At 45.1% G+C, this 18,880-nt stretch overlaps 1 protein-coding gene across 2 annotated transcripts in view; it reads right to left on the reverse strand.

The window, feature by feature from the left end:
- Positions 1-18,880, reverse strand: part of VPS53 (VPS53 subunit of GARP complex) — a 62,939-nt gene that overhangs the window by 15,391 nt on the left and 28,668 nt on the right. The window contains exons 11-17 of one of the 2 annotated variants that reach the window (XM_050321790.1): positions 18,460-18,601; positions 17,419-17,517; positions 13,968-14,062; positions 9,140-9,382; positions 7,603-7,750; positions 6,610-6,692; positions 3,256-3,334 (exon numbers count right to left, since the gene is read on the reverse strand). In XM_050321790.1, coding sequence (XP_050177747.1) covers positions 3,256-3,334; positions 6,610-6,692; positions 7,603-7,750; positions 9,140-9,382; positions 13,968-14,062; positions 17,419-17,517; positions 18,460-18,601 — 889 coding nt within the window. Of the gene's footprint in view, positions 1-3,255; positions 3,335-6,609; positions 6,693-7,602; positions 7,751-9,139; positions 9,383-13,967; positions 14,063-17,418; positions 17,521-18,459; positions 18,602-18,880 lie in introns of both variants that reach the window. The other variant, XM_050321789.1, reaches the window with a different exon arrangement.

An 18,880-nucleotide genomic window follows, 5' to 3' on the forward strand; every position in this document is an offset into this window, starting at 1 on the left:
AACCAAACCTTTAAAGCATGAACAGTAAAAATAATCCTTTGTGTGTGTGTATGTGGGTGTGTTTCACCCAAAAAAAACCCCCCAAAACCCCAAACCAGTAGCTGCAGTGAAAGAAATAGCACACATACTGAAAAGTCATCAGAAGAAATATGAGCCCAACTCTGCTGGTACAGCTTTGTTCCTGTCGTTTTAAATTTATTCCTCTTTTTCCCCTCTTCCTATGTTTTTCCTGGGATATCCACATAGTTTACATACACAAACTGAAAATGAGTTCAAAGAACAGGAGCATCGAGGCCCTGCCTAAAGGCACCTGCACACTGTGAGGACACAGAGTGCCTGCAAGGTCAGGACCTGCGTCTGAAGTCCTGGTGCCACCTTCAGAGCTGGTTCTCACAGCAAAAACACAGCCCTGCCAGGCCTTTAGGACTCTTTCTTAAAAAAAAGGAGGAGAAAAGAGAAACCCTGAGCAAAACTGGGGGGGTTTGGCATTTAGCAAGAGCTGTGCTACCTTCTGGGAATGGTGAAGGCTCAAGAGCGCTCCTGGCTCTGCCTGGCTGGGGGTTCCCATGTCCCCGTGCCCATAAACACCTGGCAGAGCCAACTCAGGAACCATCAGGTCCCTCCTCCTTGTCCAGCACTGATATGGGTCTCCAGCAAAGGGGTTGTTTCGTGACTGAGTCTCCAAGTGTCCCCATTCCTGACAGCATCCCACTGCCAGTTTATCCTTACAGGTTCCAGACTCACAGGGCCCTTACAGGGCACGGGAGCATCCCTAACCCAGCCAGCACCTGCTCCCTTGACCTTGTGTTGCTCCCACAGGAAGAGGTGGGAGGGGAGAGGAAAGCCAGTGGGAGCTGCCAGGAGCAGATATCGCTGCCTGAACGGGCCCCCCGTTCTCTGACACGAGCTGGGCTCTGCACTGTCACATTCTGCGCCGTGTTTTGAGGGCTAAAACGCTCTCCTGGGGACTTTTAATTAGCTGCTGGCAGCTCTGATTGCTCTGCTCTCGGGGTTTTCCGTGTGTGTATTGGAGAAATGATTAAAGCTCCGTGTTTGAGTGCTTGCTGTTGTCCACTTGGCTGTAAGGAAGCCGGGAACTGCAGCTGTGCCAAAAGGTTTTTAGCGAAATATAAAAGAGCCAGCGAGCGATCGACATGAGTCACTAAAATGTCCCCCAGTCCCACTTCCAAGCACAGTTTTACCTATAAATCGATGCTTAATTCAGCAACTAAATCAAGCCTTATCCAGTGCCACCCATAAACTTAATTGGGGTAAAAATACCCTGTGCAGGCAGGCTAGCAGCTCCCTCATCCCAGCAATTAAAAATGGAGCACACCAGGCAATGTAAGTGCCTGTTACTGATCAGGACAACACATTCACGGGACTCTGTTATCCAGAATATCACAACAGGGGTTTAGGGCAAGTTCTTCTCCCACCCACATCCCAGCTCCCTGTCCTACAGCCATGTTTTAATCGTTCTACACCTGCTCTAAAGTTTGAGTAAAGATTATCACCGACAAATTTTGTAATATGGGGCCTTCTCGTCATTTACTATTTCTTCCAGAACACACAGTGTAGAGAATCGTGGAAACTGAGCACCATTCCCAGCTGAAAGCAATATTCCCGATGCCGTTTGGTGGGTTAAATCTCTCAAAGTGGCCTGCAGCCAAAGTGGATTGAGAGGTTTAAGAATTTCATAATTTACCTCTATAGTTCCTGAATATATTTGCAAGGAAAAAAAAAAACAAAACCACACAAAAGCCAGACTCCAACAAAGGACTGGGAATGTTCAATCCTGAAGGACACCAGAGTGAAGTAAATGAAAAGAAGCTAAACAAAGGAAGAGCCCTAACGGAGAAGGGTCTTGAGACAGCAAAACTGGAATGGATCATCCTCAGAGTCTTTATTCCTCTAATAGAGACTGAAATTTTACATTTGCAAATACTAACTCTGCATTTAAATAATTATATGCATTTCTTATTCAAATGTCATAGAGTAACAACCCAGCCCTGAAGGGAGGAGGAGAGTGAAGGAAAAGCCTCTTGCACCAATTCCAGGTCTAATAAAAAAAATCACATAAAAGCACCTCTGTCTGATGCAAATAGTGGAGTGTGTGCACAAGTGACAAGTATTTATTTAGCTAATTTCATAACACTTAACTTGTTTATATATCATCAGTCCCATCACATGGGCTGCATTTTACCAGTGTTCCAAAGACAAAAATAAATGGCCTACCAGCTGCTGCTTTCTCAAGGTTGTGGTTTACTTGGGTATAAACAGCCAGAGCTAAGTGATTCAAATATTACCACACTCTGTAGGTCCAGGAGATCTGAGGAGCTGACACGGCACACCTGAAGCGCCGAGCCCTTCCTAACGGTGTTATTTTCCTGGGCAAAAAAATCCTCTTTCCATTTGGAACCTGTACAAGCTCTATTACCAGCTGCATTCCACTTCAAATATTAGCTGAGGGTGGCTGGGCTAGTTACAGCTGGAATACATCATAAAGCAGAAAGCTATTAAAATTCATGGCAGCGAGACAGTGTGTTGATCCTACAAAAATGGAGCTCTATGTTTAATATTTCTAATTAAAAAAAAAAAAATAGTTCAATCCACTTTTGTTGTCTTCACCTCTGTCTAAAGCAGTCTGGGTTTTCACAATACTTTGGCAAGGAAACACAGCTCTGCATTTCAAACATATAAAAGCCAGCAGTGTAACTGCAACAAAATCCTTAAGCTCCAATCATAGGGGCCTCTCCAGGAATGGCTCCATATGTCCTTGAGAGGATCACAGAAGCAATAAGGCTCAATCTCAATTCCACATCACCTTTTCAGTACCTCCATTTTAACAGCCACAAACAAGTAAAACCCCTTGCCAAGGAAGACAGAGAGGAGAGCAAATGCGAAGGTGTATTCGAAATTTTATGCTAACAAAAGTTTCCCCCAGTTTTAAATGCTCTCTCTGGCATCAGGAGTGGAAAGAGAAAGCCTTATGTATTTACTGAATGTATTTCACTGCCTGTGTGTTTTAATGTGCTGCAAAAGCCTAAAAGCTCTATTCTGAATAATAAGAGGCTTTGGAGTGTGGGATATATTCATAAATACAGCAACTGCTGCTCTCAGAAGCAAGAAATCAATATATGGTCAAATCTCAAGGCAGTGTAAAAGGATATATCAACAGTGAAATCAAGCAATCAAGGCACACAACAACTCCACATGGATCTTAAGGCAACCTCTTCCCAAAAATCCCCCCCCTACCTTGCTCATAGCAGTCAGGGCAGGGTCACAGGCTGCATCCAGGTCCTGCACTAACAGCTGGATGCTGTTGGAGATCACACTGCAAAAAAAAAGAAAAAAAAAATCAAGCAGGAGTTTAAGAATCACACTGAGTAACTGAGTGCCAGAACTGGAGCATTTGACTGTGAAAGGAGGGAAATCATCTACTGGCTGACAGTAGCACTGTGATGTGAACACACATGGCTGCAACATGTACTGAAAAGAAGCTGGGAAGTTCTGCAGGGAGCTACAGGATGGGCTTCAGTGCAGAGAGGATGTTTTTACAGTTGACCTTTCTCTGTTTTGACACGTAGAAGGGGCTGGGGATCAAAGGTGACAGATGAGGAAAAGGAGAAACCCCTGAGTACCAAGCCCAGACTGGGATTCAGCTTCGAATTTAATCCAGTCTGCATAACACCAATGTTTTATTGTCTCTCCATTTATTCACAGTCAATATTCTACTGCTTACAGGAACTTGCAAGGAGGATTTTAAAAATTACATCTGTGTGAGTTCTGTCTCCCAAGTGTGAAGATGAAGGCAGATGTCTTATTTACACTATGTCTAGGACTGCAGCCATCCATTGTTTGAGTTTCTGAGACATATACCAGACTTAAGGACACATTAGTCTAACACATTTCTCTCATTTCCCTCCATGCCCCTTTATTCTTTTTTAAACAGCACGACATTGCTTAGAGACATATTTAATGGCACCATATTACGATGTGCACAAAGGTGCAACTGATCCTAAAACAACAGCCAAGAAGCAGCAGCAGCTCAGACCACCCTCATGGGCACTGAACCAGCACTCACGCTGCAGACAGCTTCTGCTAGAAGCAATAACTGTGTTTCACTAAGTGCAGTTTTTAAAAACAGTGTAAACTTTAAATCTGCCGCAGATGCCTGTTTACAACCCCAGGATTATATTTGCAAGAACTGGATTTTACTTTTTCTCAGGATGGTAGCACAGATGAGAATCACAGAGCTGTGAGAAATCTGACCAATGCTTCTTCAAACCATCTTTTGTCCTCCCCCTCAGTGTCTTTGTGAAGTTCTGGATGCGACTCACTGTTCAAAATATTTTTAAGTGTCCACCTCCTCACTGAGACATGGTCTCACCCACACTTAATTATGATTTGTGTCTTGTTCTTCACCATGACCCAGAAAGTTTGCCTGTTCTCTTTCCTACAGCTACAGCACATAACAGGGTGCAAAGTAAAACACTTCCTTCAAAGCAATTAATTTGTTTGTAAAGGCAAACTCACCCAAAATCAACTGGAAAAATTAAGTGTGGGAGACGACGTGACTACCGGCTTCAAGTTACACGATCTAAAACTTGCATGGGGTTAAAAAAAGCCCGTGACTGTTTCTGCTGGTGCCTCTGCTTCTGCTGGGCACTACAGAATTTAGTCCCTTGGGGGATTCCACCAGCCCAAGCCATGCCAAGGGAGCCAGACTGAAATAACCACCCCGTGGGCACAGCTGACTCCTGAGGGGCACCTGCTGCCACTGACTGAGGGAGGGAAGAGTTGTGGTTCAGCACCAAAGGGAAACACAAGAGTGGATGGAAGGTAACTCCATCACTGGTGTGCCCACATGTCAGGAGTCACCAAGTGCAGGCTCTCACCCAAAAACTACAAACAGGGAGAGAACCCCATTTGTCTGCCCTTGAAAACCCCCGCTGTGGAAGGGTAACGGTGCAGCAAGAAGGGTGTTGCAAACACAAAGGATCATGACGTGCCAAGAGGGTTTGGATCCTGGTTCTGCAAGAAGACACTTCAAATCATCAGGGCAGGAGGTGGGAACAATGGATTTCTGGATTTACATGTCAGTAACTTCTCTTCTGTTGAACTTCAAGAAGAGCTCATCGTTTTTCCCACATTTCCTAAAGAAACCTCTTTACCACCCCAGGGTTAAATCCCCCCACCTTTATACACATTTGGGGTTGGTTCTGCACTCGCCTTTCCACGAAAGGAGAAACACTTTCCAGGGTGCATAAACAGTTTTATCACTCACTTTATGGCTGTGCCTAACAAGACATCAAATCCCAAAAGAGACAACTTGTTTGATGCTGAATGAGCCAACGCCAGAGAGGTTTATAGCTATGACTTACACTGACAGAAGGCTGGACAAAGCACTACACTGGAACAGAATGAAAGTCAATTAAAAAGCCTTTCTTACAAGATGTATCAGCCCTGTCAGTTTGACTTTAAAGCTGTCCAAAACAGCAAACATGAACTATATATTAAATAATTTCCTGAACACATCATATTGGCTGCCTTAGACCAAACACCTCGTGAGGCAGCCACTGAGAACTGAGGAGTGACTCGAGGTTGCTGGTTCCTGCTGACAAAACTCACCCTCCACTTGTCCACGTTGAGAAAATCCCATCACATGGAGCATTTTATTTCTACTCCCCAGCTACTTTGCTTGCTTTGTCTTAGTGGTCACAGCAACCCCAGCTTTCGGTCAGGGGTTCACCCTTAAAAAGGTCTGAGAAGCATCTGAAGGGAAGGGAGTCTCTGCAGCCTGGAATGGAGCCTGAGACCATGTGAAAAACCTGGATGGAGATTCATTGGGATCCTGTCCACTGCAGCAGGAGAGGAGGAATCACAGGAAGGAAGTCTTCTAAAAAAAGTATCTTACTGCTCTTTGGCCTGAATCTTAAGTTTTAGGGAGAGAGCTGCTGATAGAGATTATTTTCCCAGCTTTGCCAAGATCTTCTTTTGTTTGATATGAGGCAAAACAACTTTTTTTTTTTTTTTGCCTCAATTTTCTTCTCTCAAAAAATATTCAATCTATCTGTCAGTGATGGAGAGGAAAGGATGTTTGAGCGGAATATTCTTAGCATCGTTACGTGAAAAGTTATTTTAATGAATGATAATCTTCTCTCAATTATAATCCCCAAATATAAGATTGGATCAGTCTTTTATGTCATCTGAAATGGGGTTTGATCATACTGACAAGGCTGCTGATTAACAGGGGGAAGTTAGAGCAGGAAGGAATGTACTGAAATAGCTTCCTTTCTTGAAATGTAACAGCCACCTCGCAGAGCTGCCAAGATGCAAATGATGTTTCAAATGGAAACTCACTGTTTCCCTTCCCTTTTCCAGTGCTCTTGTTCCTTTGGCTTGGATGATGGGGAACAACTAAAGCCTGTACTACTGCTGCTCTTGGACAGCCCGAGGGGGACCATTCCTTCACCAGGGAAATGCCTGTGCCTAGGGCTGGGTGGATCCTGTGACACTGGGATCTTGGGATTGTATTCCTCCAGCACCATCTGGCTGACAAACAGGGATGTTTGACATATTCTGGGAGGATGCATCTGCTGTACATACATGCTGAAAGTGTCCATCTCTCCTGTCAGGTTGATTCTCTCCACCAGACTCGCATCCACTTTTTCTTTGAGTTTCTCTTCCAACTGTCAGGAAACAAAAACAAAGCAACAGAGAGATCAGATTTCTTACTTGACCATTCTTGAAAACTTATGTCCTGGAAAAGTCCGCTTGTTAAAACCTAATCTGTGCCCAGACTATACCAAAACTCAGCCAGTGACACTGGAAATCTCTCCTTCTTGGCATTCCAGACCTGCTGATCAGCCAGGATGGGTCATGGTGGCTCTGTGTCCTCGAAGAATTAAACCTCCAAGGTCAAATATGTAACTCTAGTATGACATGACACCACACTGGCTTAACACCGTGGCATCTGTCCTGCTAATAAAGATGTTTTTTTCAACACACTGTCTGTGCCCAAACTGCAGGGGAGGAGGATTGCCAGATCTAGTGGTGGAGAGGCCCTGATACAGCCAAACATCACAGCTCATCTCCTGACCTGTGGCATTTTGGAAGCACCTGAAGGGAACAAGCAACGAGGCTGCATATCGTATCAGCAGAAATGCCTCCTCTCTTCACTCCACCTTCCCCCAATACTTCATGCAAGTGTTTCCCCAAACCTACTTCAAATTATTGTTGTTCTTGTTTTTATAAAAGAGAGATGATGAACTAAGAGTCTTTTTCCAAAAAAAAATGTTGATCCCCAATCCAAAACAAATTATGTAACAAGAATGAAAGGACTGAGCCCAAACCCAACGCTGCAAAGCAGGATTACAAGCAAATTACTTTTCTCAGGTAGGAACAGCAAAATCAATACTTTTTCTTTCTCTGAAATATAGATTTAATAATGCAGAGCTCAATAATCAACGTGGGGCTGACTCTGCCACGGGTATTTCAGTACTTTTGACTCTCCCAGCCTCCACAGCAGCACAGAATATCATGGCAGAAGAGAGGCTGCTGCTGGGTGGCCCCCTAGAGGTGCTGCAGAGGAAACCTCACCTGCTGGGTGGTGGCCAAGCAGTACTCTGCAGTACTCAGGATGCTGCAGATGAGGCAGAGTTCTTCTAAAGTAAACTTGGCCACTTCAGAGCCTTCTTTTTCTTTCAGCAAACTAGTGATGGTGAGCCCACCACTGCTGCTGGTTGTCCTGGAAAACAAAAAATAAACAGATAAAACTATAAGGTTTTTGGTGGACAGGCACACACAGGGTAAAATTAATGTTAGATTTTAGTGCCATAAAAAGCCCTTATGACCACAAAGCCCAACAGCCTGTGCAAGACCAGTCACTGTCATCCTACATCAAACCCCCAACTGCTACTTTGGTGAAGGAATATCCTTTAGAAAGACAAACAGAGCTTTGTATCAAGTCTCCAGGCAAAGGACAGCACACTCATTCACAATGAGGTAGATTGGGATGCCAGTGGAACACAGCCCTCCCCACTCAGCTTCACCTTCACTGCCAGCTATTCAAAATCTAATTAAAGATTACAGAAAAATCTCAGAACTATCAGGCAACATGTCATATTTATCTCTGCAGCACTAAACAGCTGTCCACATGCATTTGAGACTTTGGTAACCTGTTTTAAAAGCTGATGATATCAACAAAATAAATTACAGAAGATGTGCCATCTCTCCATCGTCTTCCAGCGATGAACATTCATGTATCAACAAAGAACAGTTTAGAGGCAGGAAATTCCCTACCTCTCAACTCTTTATAATCCAAATCCATTTAAAAAAAAAAATAGGACAGTGATATTTATCTTGGAAGCAAAAATGGAGCAGCAAAAAAATGTGTATAAAGAATGCACATTAAATTTATCTTTCCACTTGCCTAGATGGAACCCTCTCCCTTCCATCTGCAAAAGATTTTAATGGTTTCAGAAATTCATTTTGTTGCTCCCAGTTTTACAACGGAAACAAGATGAAGATGGTAAATAGCATATAAAATTATCTGCAGTGAAGGTTGGCAATATCTCAGAAGCTCCTCTGGCCTTATTGGTGTAAATTCATAATGATCTCCTTTATTTTCACGGAATTTCCATCTATATATTTTATTTATACATAGATAAAATGTTCCAGAGCAGAGGGAGTTACAGGTAAGCACTTTAGCATCACACAAAGAAACCACCTTCGTTACAAATTATCATATATATGGTGTTGAGCTGAGGCAGCAAAGAATCACAGTGTGAACTGGTTACTCAAGTAGCAATTCTGAAAGCCAGACCTCTCTGAAGAGACTTGGGCTGGCATTTCAAAAGGAACTTCAAGAAACTGTAAGTCTGGCTGCTAATCGAAGCCAAATATGAAGCTGTTCTCCAGGGGCCCTTAAAGGAAAAACAGTGTGTGACTGTCCTTTTGCTCTCCTGCTTTTTCTCAGTGCAACTTTTGAGAAAATCATGAAGTAAATGTAGTCCTACTGATGCTACCTGGAATCCTTAACAGCGAAATAAGTGTCCACAAGGATGTGTTTACTAATTATCTTTGCAAAGCATCTCACCAGACGGTGCTGCTGCAGCATTTGGGAAGCGACACTCACTTGGGCAGGTTTCCAGAGAGAATTTTCCAGGCGTATTCCCGAAGGTACTTCTGGAAGATGGTGGTCAGGGCTATCATGGGCTCGCCAGTGCTGAGCTGGGAGCACTGCACCATGCACTTCTTGTAGTACACAAAGAGGTCGGCACAGCTGGGCAGGACGGCCCCTCCTTCGTCCACGTTGGGCTTGGGGGGACCCTGAGCCTTGAAATCCGCCACAAACCTGTCAATCAGCTCCCCGAGATTCCTGATGGGGGAAAACAACAAAGACACTTCAGCCTGCTGGGGGAGGAAACGGAGGGAAGAAAGATAACAATGCTTAAAAAACAGGCAGCAAGCACGTTCAGATTTCAGCAGGTGGGCATCCCGCTCCTTTCTTATCCCACCCTCCCAGCACAAACCAGACCGATGAGTAACGACCTTTTGTGCTCCAGAGTTTTAGTGGCAGCTTCAATCTGTTCTCCAGTCGCATATAAAAGCTCCCCAAGTCTGCCAGGACTGGGTTCAGCACATTTGATGCAAGTGAATAAAGCCTGTGCTCAAGTTTCATTCCTGGCACCAGGAAAAGTAACAGTCAGGCTTCCCATCTCAGCAGCCTCCGGAGCAGACCTCGGGGAATACGGATTTTAAAGGGATATGCTCAAAATGGTGTGCCATTTGCCATTTCTTGGTCCCATTTGGATACCACCTGGCCTTGCACAGCTTCACACATCCTTTAAAGAAGTTTTATTTAGCACCAGCACAAAGTGCACTTCCTACTTAAACTCCTTTTAAAAGCACAAAAAGCCCTCCTATTGTCTCCAGTGATTCATTACAGCCTGGTCCTTGCTCAAATATTTCGGTCTTTAGGCAACGATAAACTTCACTCCATCGTTCCACCACGACAAAAAGGTTTTTAGTGTGGCCAAGGGCCAGAGCCTTCAACACAGAACCAGAGAAGTCTTCTGATCCCAGGGACTTCCTCTGGTCCTACTCCTCCAGAGACAGCACATCCGTGTCAGTGACCAAGACCAGCTCTCCCAACACCGGAGCTCAGCTCCAAGGAATAACCTTTGCCAGATGAACTGAATTGCAGCAATAAACCTCCTCCACCAGACACACAGCCTTCCTCAAGGAAGTTTGGCTTTTGAGGAATGTATAGGCCTTTGAGGTGACAGAGTGGCACTGTGCTGACCAAAAGGAGTTCCTGTGTTTTATATTCCTGTTTCTAATACGGTCTTGGCTCCACTTCCTTCAGCTCTCCCCTTCCCATGGCACAGCCTTCATCCCTCTCACTGCTGAGGGTGTAATAGCTGTGCTGTGCCATGATCTGGGATATCTGAACAGAAAGCCAAACCCTCAGGAGAGTGGCTGAGACTCTTCAGCACATACTCACTTACCTCTGCCAGTGAAAGGGGGAAACCCGCCAACAGTGACGACTTTTCCCCAGTTTCTGTCCCTTTTTTCTTTTGTGAAAGAGAAAACCCCTCTGATTGCAGTTTACCAAAGAATCCACGACACCACACAAGCCTCTTCCCTGATAAACTCGGGAGATTGCTGCCCCAGAACAGATGAGCTCCTGCCGTGGGTGATCCACTGGGCCAAACTGATCCACAGAAATGTGTTTGCAGTATCAGGGCTTTAAGCCACGGAGGGAGGCTCTCTGGCTTTAGCCAGGCTGTTGCAAAGACAAGTAGCCCCTTTTTTTCCTGCTTATTGCTTGAGCACTGCACACAGCTCTGATTCCACAGCTACACACAGTTCCTCGGCTGTGTTACAAGCACTGTAAAAACATCAGGCCGCTCAACTGATGTGATAAATCTCTGCACTGGCAGGAGCAATCGAAGGCTGAACTGAAGCATTGATTGTACTCGGCCACAGTGAAGCAAAATTTACCTCCCCCTGTAGCTGTAGGGGAGCCAAACAGATGGAGCTGCAGGAGGGCTCACACGTGCTGCAGGCTGCAGATTCCTGCAGGTTCTCAAGGAAAAGCGGACGTGGCTCACTCCTTGTCAAATTAAACAGCTGCATCTCCACCTCTGCATCTGTGCTTTGCTCCAGATGGGCAACAAAGTGGAGCTTTCTTAGCATCCACCAGCCACTTTGGTTTTTTTTCATTCCCTCAGTCTCAAGACACGGTCAGGAATGTCAATGGCTTTTGTTTCTTTATGCTTAGTCCACATGTTCTCCTCTTCTCCAAGGCGAAGTGAAATGTATCTGCATTTTCCTGGTCCCCCAAGGTCTTGTCAACTGGGGTGCAGGAGAAAATGCAGCTGTTCAGAAGAGCTGGGAGAGCAGCGCTGGGGCTTCACGCTTGTTCTGATCCCAACCTGGACAAACTGCCTGTCAAACCAGGCTATGAGACTGCTCTTATTTCAGCATGGGACTGGTACAAGTAAAATATGAGGATACTGGCCACTAAGGGAACTAATACACCATTAATGGCCACCTCAGTTGATGGCAAACTTTCACACTAGTCTCATTTTTCCCAAATATAATACGAAGGCTAAAAACCTTTGTGTGGTACAGCGGGAGCACGGAGAGTTTGGCAGAAAAGGCTACCGGGAGACAAAACACGAAGAAGGCCAGGAGAGCTACAGAAAATGAGTATTTTCTCCACAGACTCCACAGAAAAGCTCCAAGAAAATTCTCTGGTAGTGCAGATGTGGTATTTCCTAACAGTAGCATATTTATTGGGAGCGAGAACTCGCCAAACCTAACCAAGAGAAAGTATGACATGAAATCACACAAACGGAATTTTATTCTGGTTCTTAAATCTTTTCATTCCTGCCTTCCTCTTCCTTTTTTCTTTCGCTTAACATATTCAGGGATTTTTTTTTTTTTCCACCTCTGGCAATCACGAGAGAAGAACAGAGTGCTTGGGGAGCTGGTCCGCTCAGTGATGTGAACTGATTCAGAGCTGGGCACTGAAAAAGGGCAATGGCACTGAGACACCTGGACCACTGTAGAATAGTTTCCACGGACTGGGTGTTTTGGAAGCCACTCTGCTCCTGAGGCTGCAAACACACAGGAGGAAGTGCCAGTTTTCCGAGCAATCTGAACTCAGACGTGCCTCTTAGCGGGCTAAAGCACAGCTCTGCACACGCTCAACCCTGCAGACCTGACAGAGTCCTTCCTTCCCTCCAGCTGAACAGCTCAGCTCGTGTCTGTGCGCTCCTGCTGCTCCAACTGACCACAAAGAAGAGCTAAAGACACACATCCCCAAAGGGGCAGCAATGAAATCCACCTCGCTGTTAAGAAATCTGATATTTACTCTGCAGCTGAGAAAGGAGAGCAGCATCTTCAGAGTCTTTATTTCAGGTGTCTCCCTCTTAAACTGCTACAGATTTTGGCAACGTGTTTCTTTAAGTGGGCATGGAAACAAATTTTTTGGAAGAAAAAGCCCAGGCTGCTTTCTGCCACAGATTTCAGGCAATGATGAACAAAACTATCGAGCTACTCTCACTATTCAGAGCCCAAACATACAATTAATGACCTAAGCAACATCTCATTTTCAGACATCAGCAGCAGATTCCTCAAAAGTTCAATCGAAGGGGGAAGAAGAGAGAAAATCATGAAGGAAGGCAATTTTTGGCAGACAGGGGCAGCATGGGGAATACTGTGGCAGTTTTTCTTTGAACTCCTTGCAGCCTGTGGCTATAAAGCTAATATAAAACATCTCATGATTGTAAAAGAAAAAGAAAAAAAAAAAAAGGCAACTGAAAGGGTTAGGAGCACAGTGGGGTAGAATTACCAAAATGGGGATTAAAATGGCCCCCAGTGGGAAGGGAAGAAATATTCAAACAAGTCAGTGCTCAGTTGGCTGAGGGCAGGGGGGGAAATATCAGTTTCCCTTTGTTATACTGCACAGAGGAACCTAAGCCCAGCATGACAGACCATTGTGCAAGGTTTCAGTTATTTTATTTTTTTTTTTTTTTTTAAGCATAAAAGGTTGATGGGACATGGGAAAGCTTTTTCAAGGTGGTTATAATGGAGATTGGACAAAATCAGGACAGCAGGAGCCCTCAAGTTATGCACTCTCTCATGTGCAAGTCCTTGAAGACAGGAGGGCACAGACAGATGAGATACACAAAGCAGGTACCTCCTTCTCCTTTCCAGCCACTAATCTGTGCTGAAAGACTAAATTAACCTTTTTCAACTCTTTGAGGTGGCACTGCAGTTGTTACCGAGATGTTACATAAACCCTGGTGTGAATCAAGGTGCACCAGAAAGTGTGGTGAGAGCTCTGAAAACTTCTCTGAGCTCTAAGCTGAAAGCTCCTTTTATTCAAGTTATTTTGCTGCAAGTCAAAGAGGAAGATGAAGGAGCGTTCCAGGGATTAAAGCCCCTGACAAAGTCCCAATCTGTGAGCAATGATAATGTTATCTTACAGCCAGCTCATCTACAGCAGCTTTCATCTAAGGATCTCAAATAACTTATTTCTGCGAAGCAAATCTTGAAAAACCCCTCTGCCACGAAGCCACATGTGTATTTTACAGAAACCCCAAACCTATTATTTGTGGAAGACACGAGATGAAAGAAAGACATATGTCTGCAGTGGGAATTGCAGAGGCAACAGAAGTAATTTCAGGAACACTGAGCCTCTTCCGCAGAAAGGCAGCAGGCACCATTCCTGCAGGCCTTCGCAATCACACATGAAACCAACCTCCCCAGCCCTCTGAACACTCATTTTGCCCAAGCAGAGGTCCCACTAAAACCTCCTAGAACCGCAAACGCCGCTCCTGACGAAAGCAGAGTTCAACAAATTAACTTTCTGCAGCTTGAGTACAGAAAGCAGCACAACCCAACACGTTCAAAAGCAAACAAACCCCAAAGGGGAGCTGGTTACTCACTTGTCCTGGGACTCTATGTACACATAAAGGTGAGGCTCAAAGCACTTGGAAACGATGCCATGGAAAGGATTGTCAGGGACCTTTGGCTTCTTTGGCTGTAAGAAAACATGGAGAGAGTTGGTCTCAAACCTGCCCTGTAAGACCTTGAAGAAACAGCAACAGCACAGAAGGATGTAAGTCTTTAGAGATATTATAACAGAAATTTAGTGTCAAGTCATCAAAGCATATAACTGACAGTACAGGCAAGCCTTCCCTCCCTCTTACAGAGCTGTTGGCAATCCAAGGAATTATCTTTCCACTTGTAAAATAGTCTTATCCTTAAAGAGAAGCCTGCTCCGTGCTAACAGATTTCAGTAAAAGAATCTTAATGCAGTTTGCAAAGAAAATCTCGCTGAATCCTTCAAACAGTAACAAGACTACACTGGTCTCCTCTGAAATCAAATGCAGCAGCTATTTGGAAGCAAGATTCAAAAATCCCTACATTTTAGAATATCAAGGGTAATGATTCAAAGTTACAGACTTCATCCTGATGAATTTTATTGAGATGAACAGCACGTAATTACTGGAGGAGCCAGAATGACACAGGCAACACTGCAGGCCTGCTTCCTCTGTGAAACATGTTTCTGGGGATGCAAAGATTTCTATTTTAAAATTACATTTAGAGCATTAAGCACATTGGGAGCCATCCTATTTAGCTTCATTTCAGTTCAGTGCTGCACTCTATACCATGGCCAAGCACAGCTCACCAAAGCCACTGGGACTACTCATATGTTTAAATTTGTGCATGTTTAAGTACCAGGTTGGGTAGGGCCTTTAAGCTCTTTTTTGCCCTATGGCTCGGTCATTATTCTTTTTTTACTAATAGACAATTTTTCTTGTTGCTTCCCAGCAAACCAAAAATTTTTCACTGGCTGCAAAGAGGGCTGCAGTGGCTCTGGAATGGAATTCTCGCTTCTCTCTCTACAAAAAGCCAGGATGAGCTCCCAGCCAAAGAAGATAAGAATTTTTCCAGCTGATTTTTTTTTTTTTTAGTGTAAGAAAAGCAAAACAGGAGAGCTTAAAGGACATTCTCTCCTAAACAGAGAGAATTACACTAAGTCTTTGGCAGAAACAGCAGGGAATGACAAGGCAGACACTTCTCAGCAATAATTCAGCCCCTAAGACAAGATGAATCCCAACGGATGGCTGCAAACCCAAAGCGAGCGAAAGGTTTCACGGAGGCCAGACCACCTTTCTGAGCCTGGCTTCATTAACCTTCTCACCCAGAGCATGACTGGAGAACTGACTGAAGTTTGCACAGCTCTGGGACAGAGCCACTACCAGCACCCTCCATCCCAGCCCCTCTGCCAGGGCCTGCCCGTTTCTGCCGGATGCAGAGCTCCTCAGAGCCGGGAGGAAAACAATGGCTGGTGATGGCAGAAACCTCCCAGTGGCCAAGTGCCCAGGGTGGCAGTGCCAACACAAGGCTGCAAATTCACCATGTTTACGATTTACCAGGCTGGAAGAGCCAACTCCTAAAGCAGGGCTGGCTCTCTGTGTCTCCCCCATCTCGCTGCTCCCAGCGTGTCTGGTGGGGAGAATACTAAATCTTTTAACAGTAGCACCGAAGCTGTATTTCTGAAGAGTGCAATCCTGTCCAAAAGCTGCAGATGTTTAAGCTATTTCCTCCTTGAGTTTGATGGAAATAATAAAAGGTTACTGTTGTCACAGTAAGGAGGTCTGCAGCTGGCCCAGTTTCCTTTCATTACTATCCAAAGTAAACAGATTAAACCGAACTGTTAGGATTGCTAAAAGAGGTGCTTTTTTAACATGGATTTACCCCCCCAAACTCTTGTGCTCCCTCTTACACTCCCAAGTGTCTTGAATTCTCAGGACTAGTGTCTTGGAAGGGCTCTTCCACTGAAAACCCTTCACTTCTTCCCATCTCTTCTCCATGGAGTGACAGTAGAAGATGAGTCCTCCAACGTGAAGTCTCAGCACAATCCACCAGCTGCTGGCACTGTGACACTGAAATGCTGGAGCCCACTTGGCAGACAGAAGCCTGCAGAGCAGCTGTCCCTGCAGCAGAACCCAGCACTGCACTGTGAGCATCAACACATGGAATTCCCAAAAGAAAGGGGCAACCTCAGCACACCAGCATTTCAGGGGATGCCTCCATGGATGGCTTTGCACCAGCCTCCCCAGGTACAGGGGAGCACTTCTTTCCTCAGAAGCTCCTGGACTGCTTCTGGCCAGGGCAGTCCATTCTGCTGTTCAATTAACCCAGCACTAATTACTGCAGTTATCTCTCATCTGCCTTCCAGCAACATGGACCTCTCCAAGGACGTCCTCTCATCCCAACACTGCACATCAAAGCCAACCTTCCCCCAGCCATTAGATACTGGAAAGCAAGCTCTTCCCAAAACACACATCACACGTCTCCCCAAGCTCCCAGCCACTGTTTCACTGATAAGAGTTCAGCCAATACCAACTGTCCAAGTTGTATTTTAATGAAAAGAGAAAAACTTCATTTAAGTCATTCTGTTCTTGGAGTTTGGCTGTGGGTGGAAGGCAGGGCTGCCCTGCTCACATGAAAATTTGGAGGGGATGCACCAGACTGTGCTGGTGGAGAACTACCACCTCCTAATATCCCCAGGAGTATGGATCTGAGTAGGTCCTGGGGCCCTGGTCATCCATCAGGATACACCTGTACATGGCCCATTTACAGGGCTGTAAACACACTAAATAAGGAGAGAGTACCAGCCTCAAACAACTTACAATTGAACACTTAGAAAACATCCATCTGGTGAACAAAAAATATGGGGCTTATAGGCTTTGATATTGGTGCCAATCAAAACAATTGCATTTACTATTCACTTCTTTAATGTTTGCAGAGGGCTTTGGAAGCTCAGTGCTCGTGCAAGCCATTAGGTGCTGCCTGCTTTGCAGAGGTAATGGATGAAAAGCACTACAGAGATAAAAATCCCAGAAGTAATTTATCTGGAGCACGAATCTAAAACTGACACTTGAAAGTTCAATGAGTTGCCTGGTGACTCCAGACAGTTTGCCTGGCTGACAGGGCAAAATATGAATTGCAACTGTTTGTGGAGGAGCTTCTTTTGGGATCTGAAAGCCCAACTGTGCTAGTTCATCTTTCTTTGACAGAAATCCTGTAGTTACACTTAAGTTGTTGCTGTACAGGCTAGAACAGAATCCAACTCACTCTCACGTGGCAGGATTGCCTCTGCACTATTAACTGGAATAAAGATTGCTTTGGTTTCAGTGAAGTGAGCCAGGGCAAACCATGGGCGTACTGGGAGCCTCAATGCTGCCCAAAGGATCAAAACTGCACTGAATTAATTGCTGTGAAAACAAACCTTTCAAATCAATGTGATGGGAAAAGCTTAGGCACCACTGGAGATTTTGACAGAGAGACTGCCTCACTGACAACTGGAGAACTTCAAAGACTCACTTTGTCCGGATCGCTTTTCTCAATCACAATCTCATCTGTCTCCGTCCCAGCTTCATCCTCCAGAAATGGGTTGGTGGAAGGAGGTGGCACTTCTGGCTTCTTCTGTTGAAAAAGAGGAAGCTCCTTAGAGAACGGTTGGTTTTGTGCCCTCTGGCACACAGCTGCATCCCTATTTTGCTTTACTGAGCCCTTCAAAAAAAATAAAGTCATATTCTCGAGAGATCTAAATTCAGCCAGGAGGAAAACCTGACAGGATTTCCCTTTTAAACCAGCAGCACCCACTGACCCACACCACATTATGAGTGGGTCCAGCAGGCTTTCCTTGTAGGCTGAATTATCACATCCAAGGAGGTTTCAAGACACCAGCTGGACAGGGGGCCAACCTCAAACCAGTGGCTTCTGAGCCACACGTGGACTCTGTGCTTCCAGAGCACTTGGCTGGCAAAGCTCCTGGCTGAGATTTTGGGCAGAAAAAGCAGAGATGGCCCCAGAAATACTCCCTGAGCTGTTTCCCTTGGCTCTGCCTTTACAACCTACCAAATGAGACAAAAGTAGAAGCTACCAATGTCCCTGTAAGTCAGACTGACCCAACAATGTGGGATTGAAAGCTGGTACAACGTGGTGAACGTGTGGCAAGTAGAATTTAAGAGGGGACTCTTAGTTATCATGTGTCACTGACATGCAGAGAACAAACACTGTAACACAGTCATCGCCCCATAATTACTCTGTAGCTCCCCACAGTTATGTGGTTTCAGTTGCAAACAGCACAGGGTCCGGGAGAACCAAAAAAGGACACAACCAGTGTATTTTTACTCTTGTGAGCCCAGTGCCACCTTCTCTACACAGTCTGCATGATCAAAAACCACTTTTCAAACTACAGGTCACTGAGCACAGTCCCACTAAACACCCTAATGTGTCAGTGCAGGAGGAGGCTGGAGGTGACACCTTCTGCAGTCTCCTGCTAGCAGAGCTATGTGTGACAGGGTTTCTGTACCCCAAAGAAGCTGTTAAGAAAGGGCTGCTCTTTAGAAATCCCCTTACCACTGTCCCATCAGCAAGAGTGCAGCCTGAGAAGCGTTTAGCCAGGAATCCTTCGAAGTTGGTCGTCCTCTGAATTGCAAACAGGAGCAATTTCACCTCGATCTCCTTCGCCCTTGTGCGCATGATCTTAGAGAGCTCTGCCCTGGAAGAGAGAGGGGGGGAAATAGAAAAAACAAATGTGGTTTTCTATAAAGATCTGAAACCTAACGCTGTAATTCGGCCTATTCCTTGGAGAGACTTTCATCACAAAATCCAAGCTAATTCCTAAGATGCTCTCAAACATAAAACTGCTTTGCAGATCCCATTTCAAACACTACCACAGTTGTTCAGAGCTCTGTGGGTAACAGGACCCCATCTCCTAACAGCCAGCACAGCACTGCTGCAGGGAAAGCTGCAGGATCAAACCTTGGGAAGCACAGCA

Source organism: Myiozetetes cayanensis, unplaced genomic scaffold, assembly GCF_022539395.1.
Source record: "Myiozetetes cayanensis isolate MyiCay16 unplaced genomic scaffold, myiCay2020 scf27, whole genome shotgun sequence".
Lineage (NCBI taxonomy): Eukaryota > Metazoa > Chordata > Aves > Passeriformes > Tyrannidae > Myiozetetes > Myiozetetes cayanensis.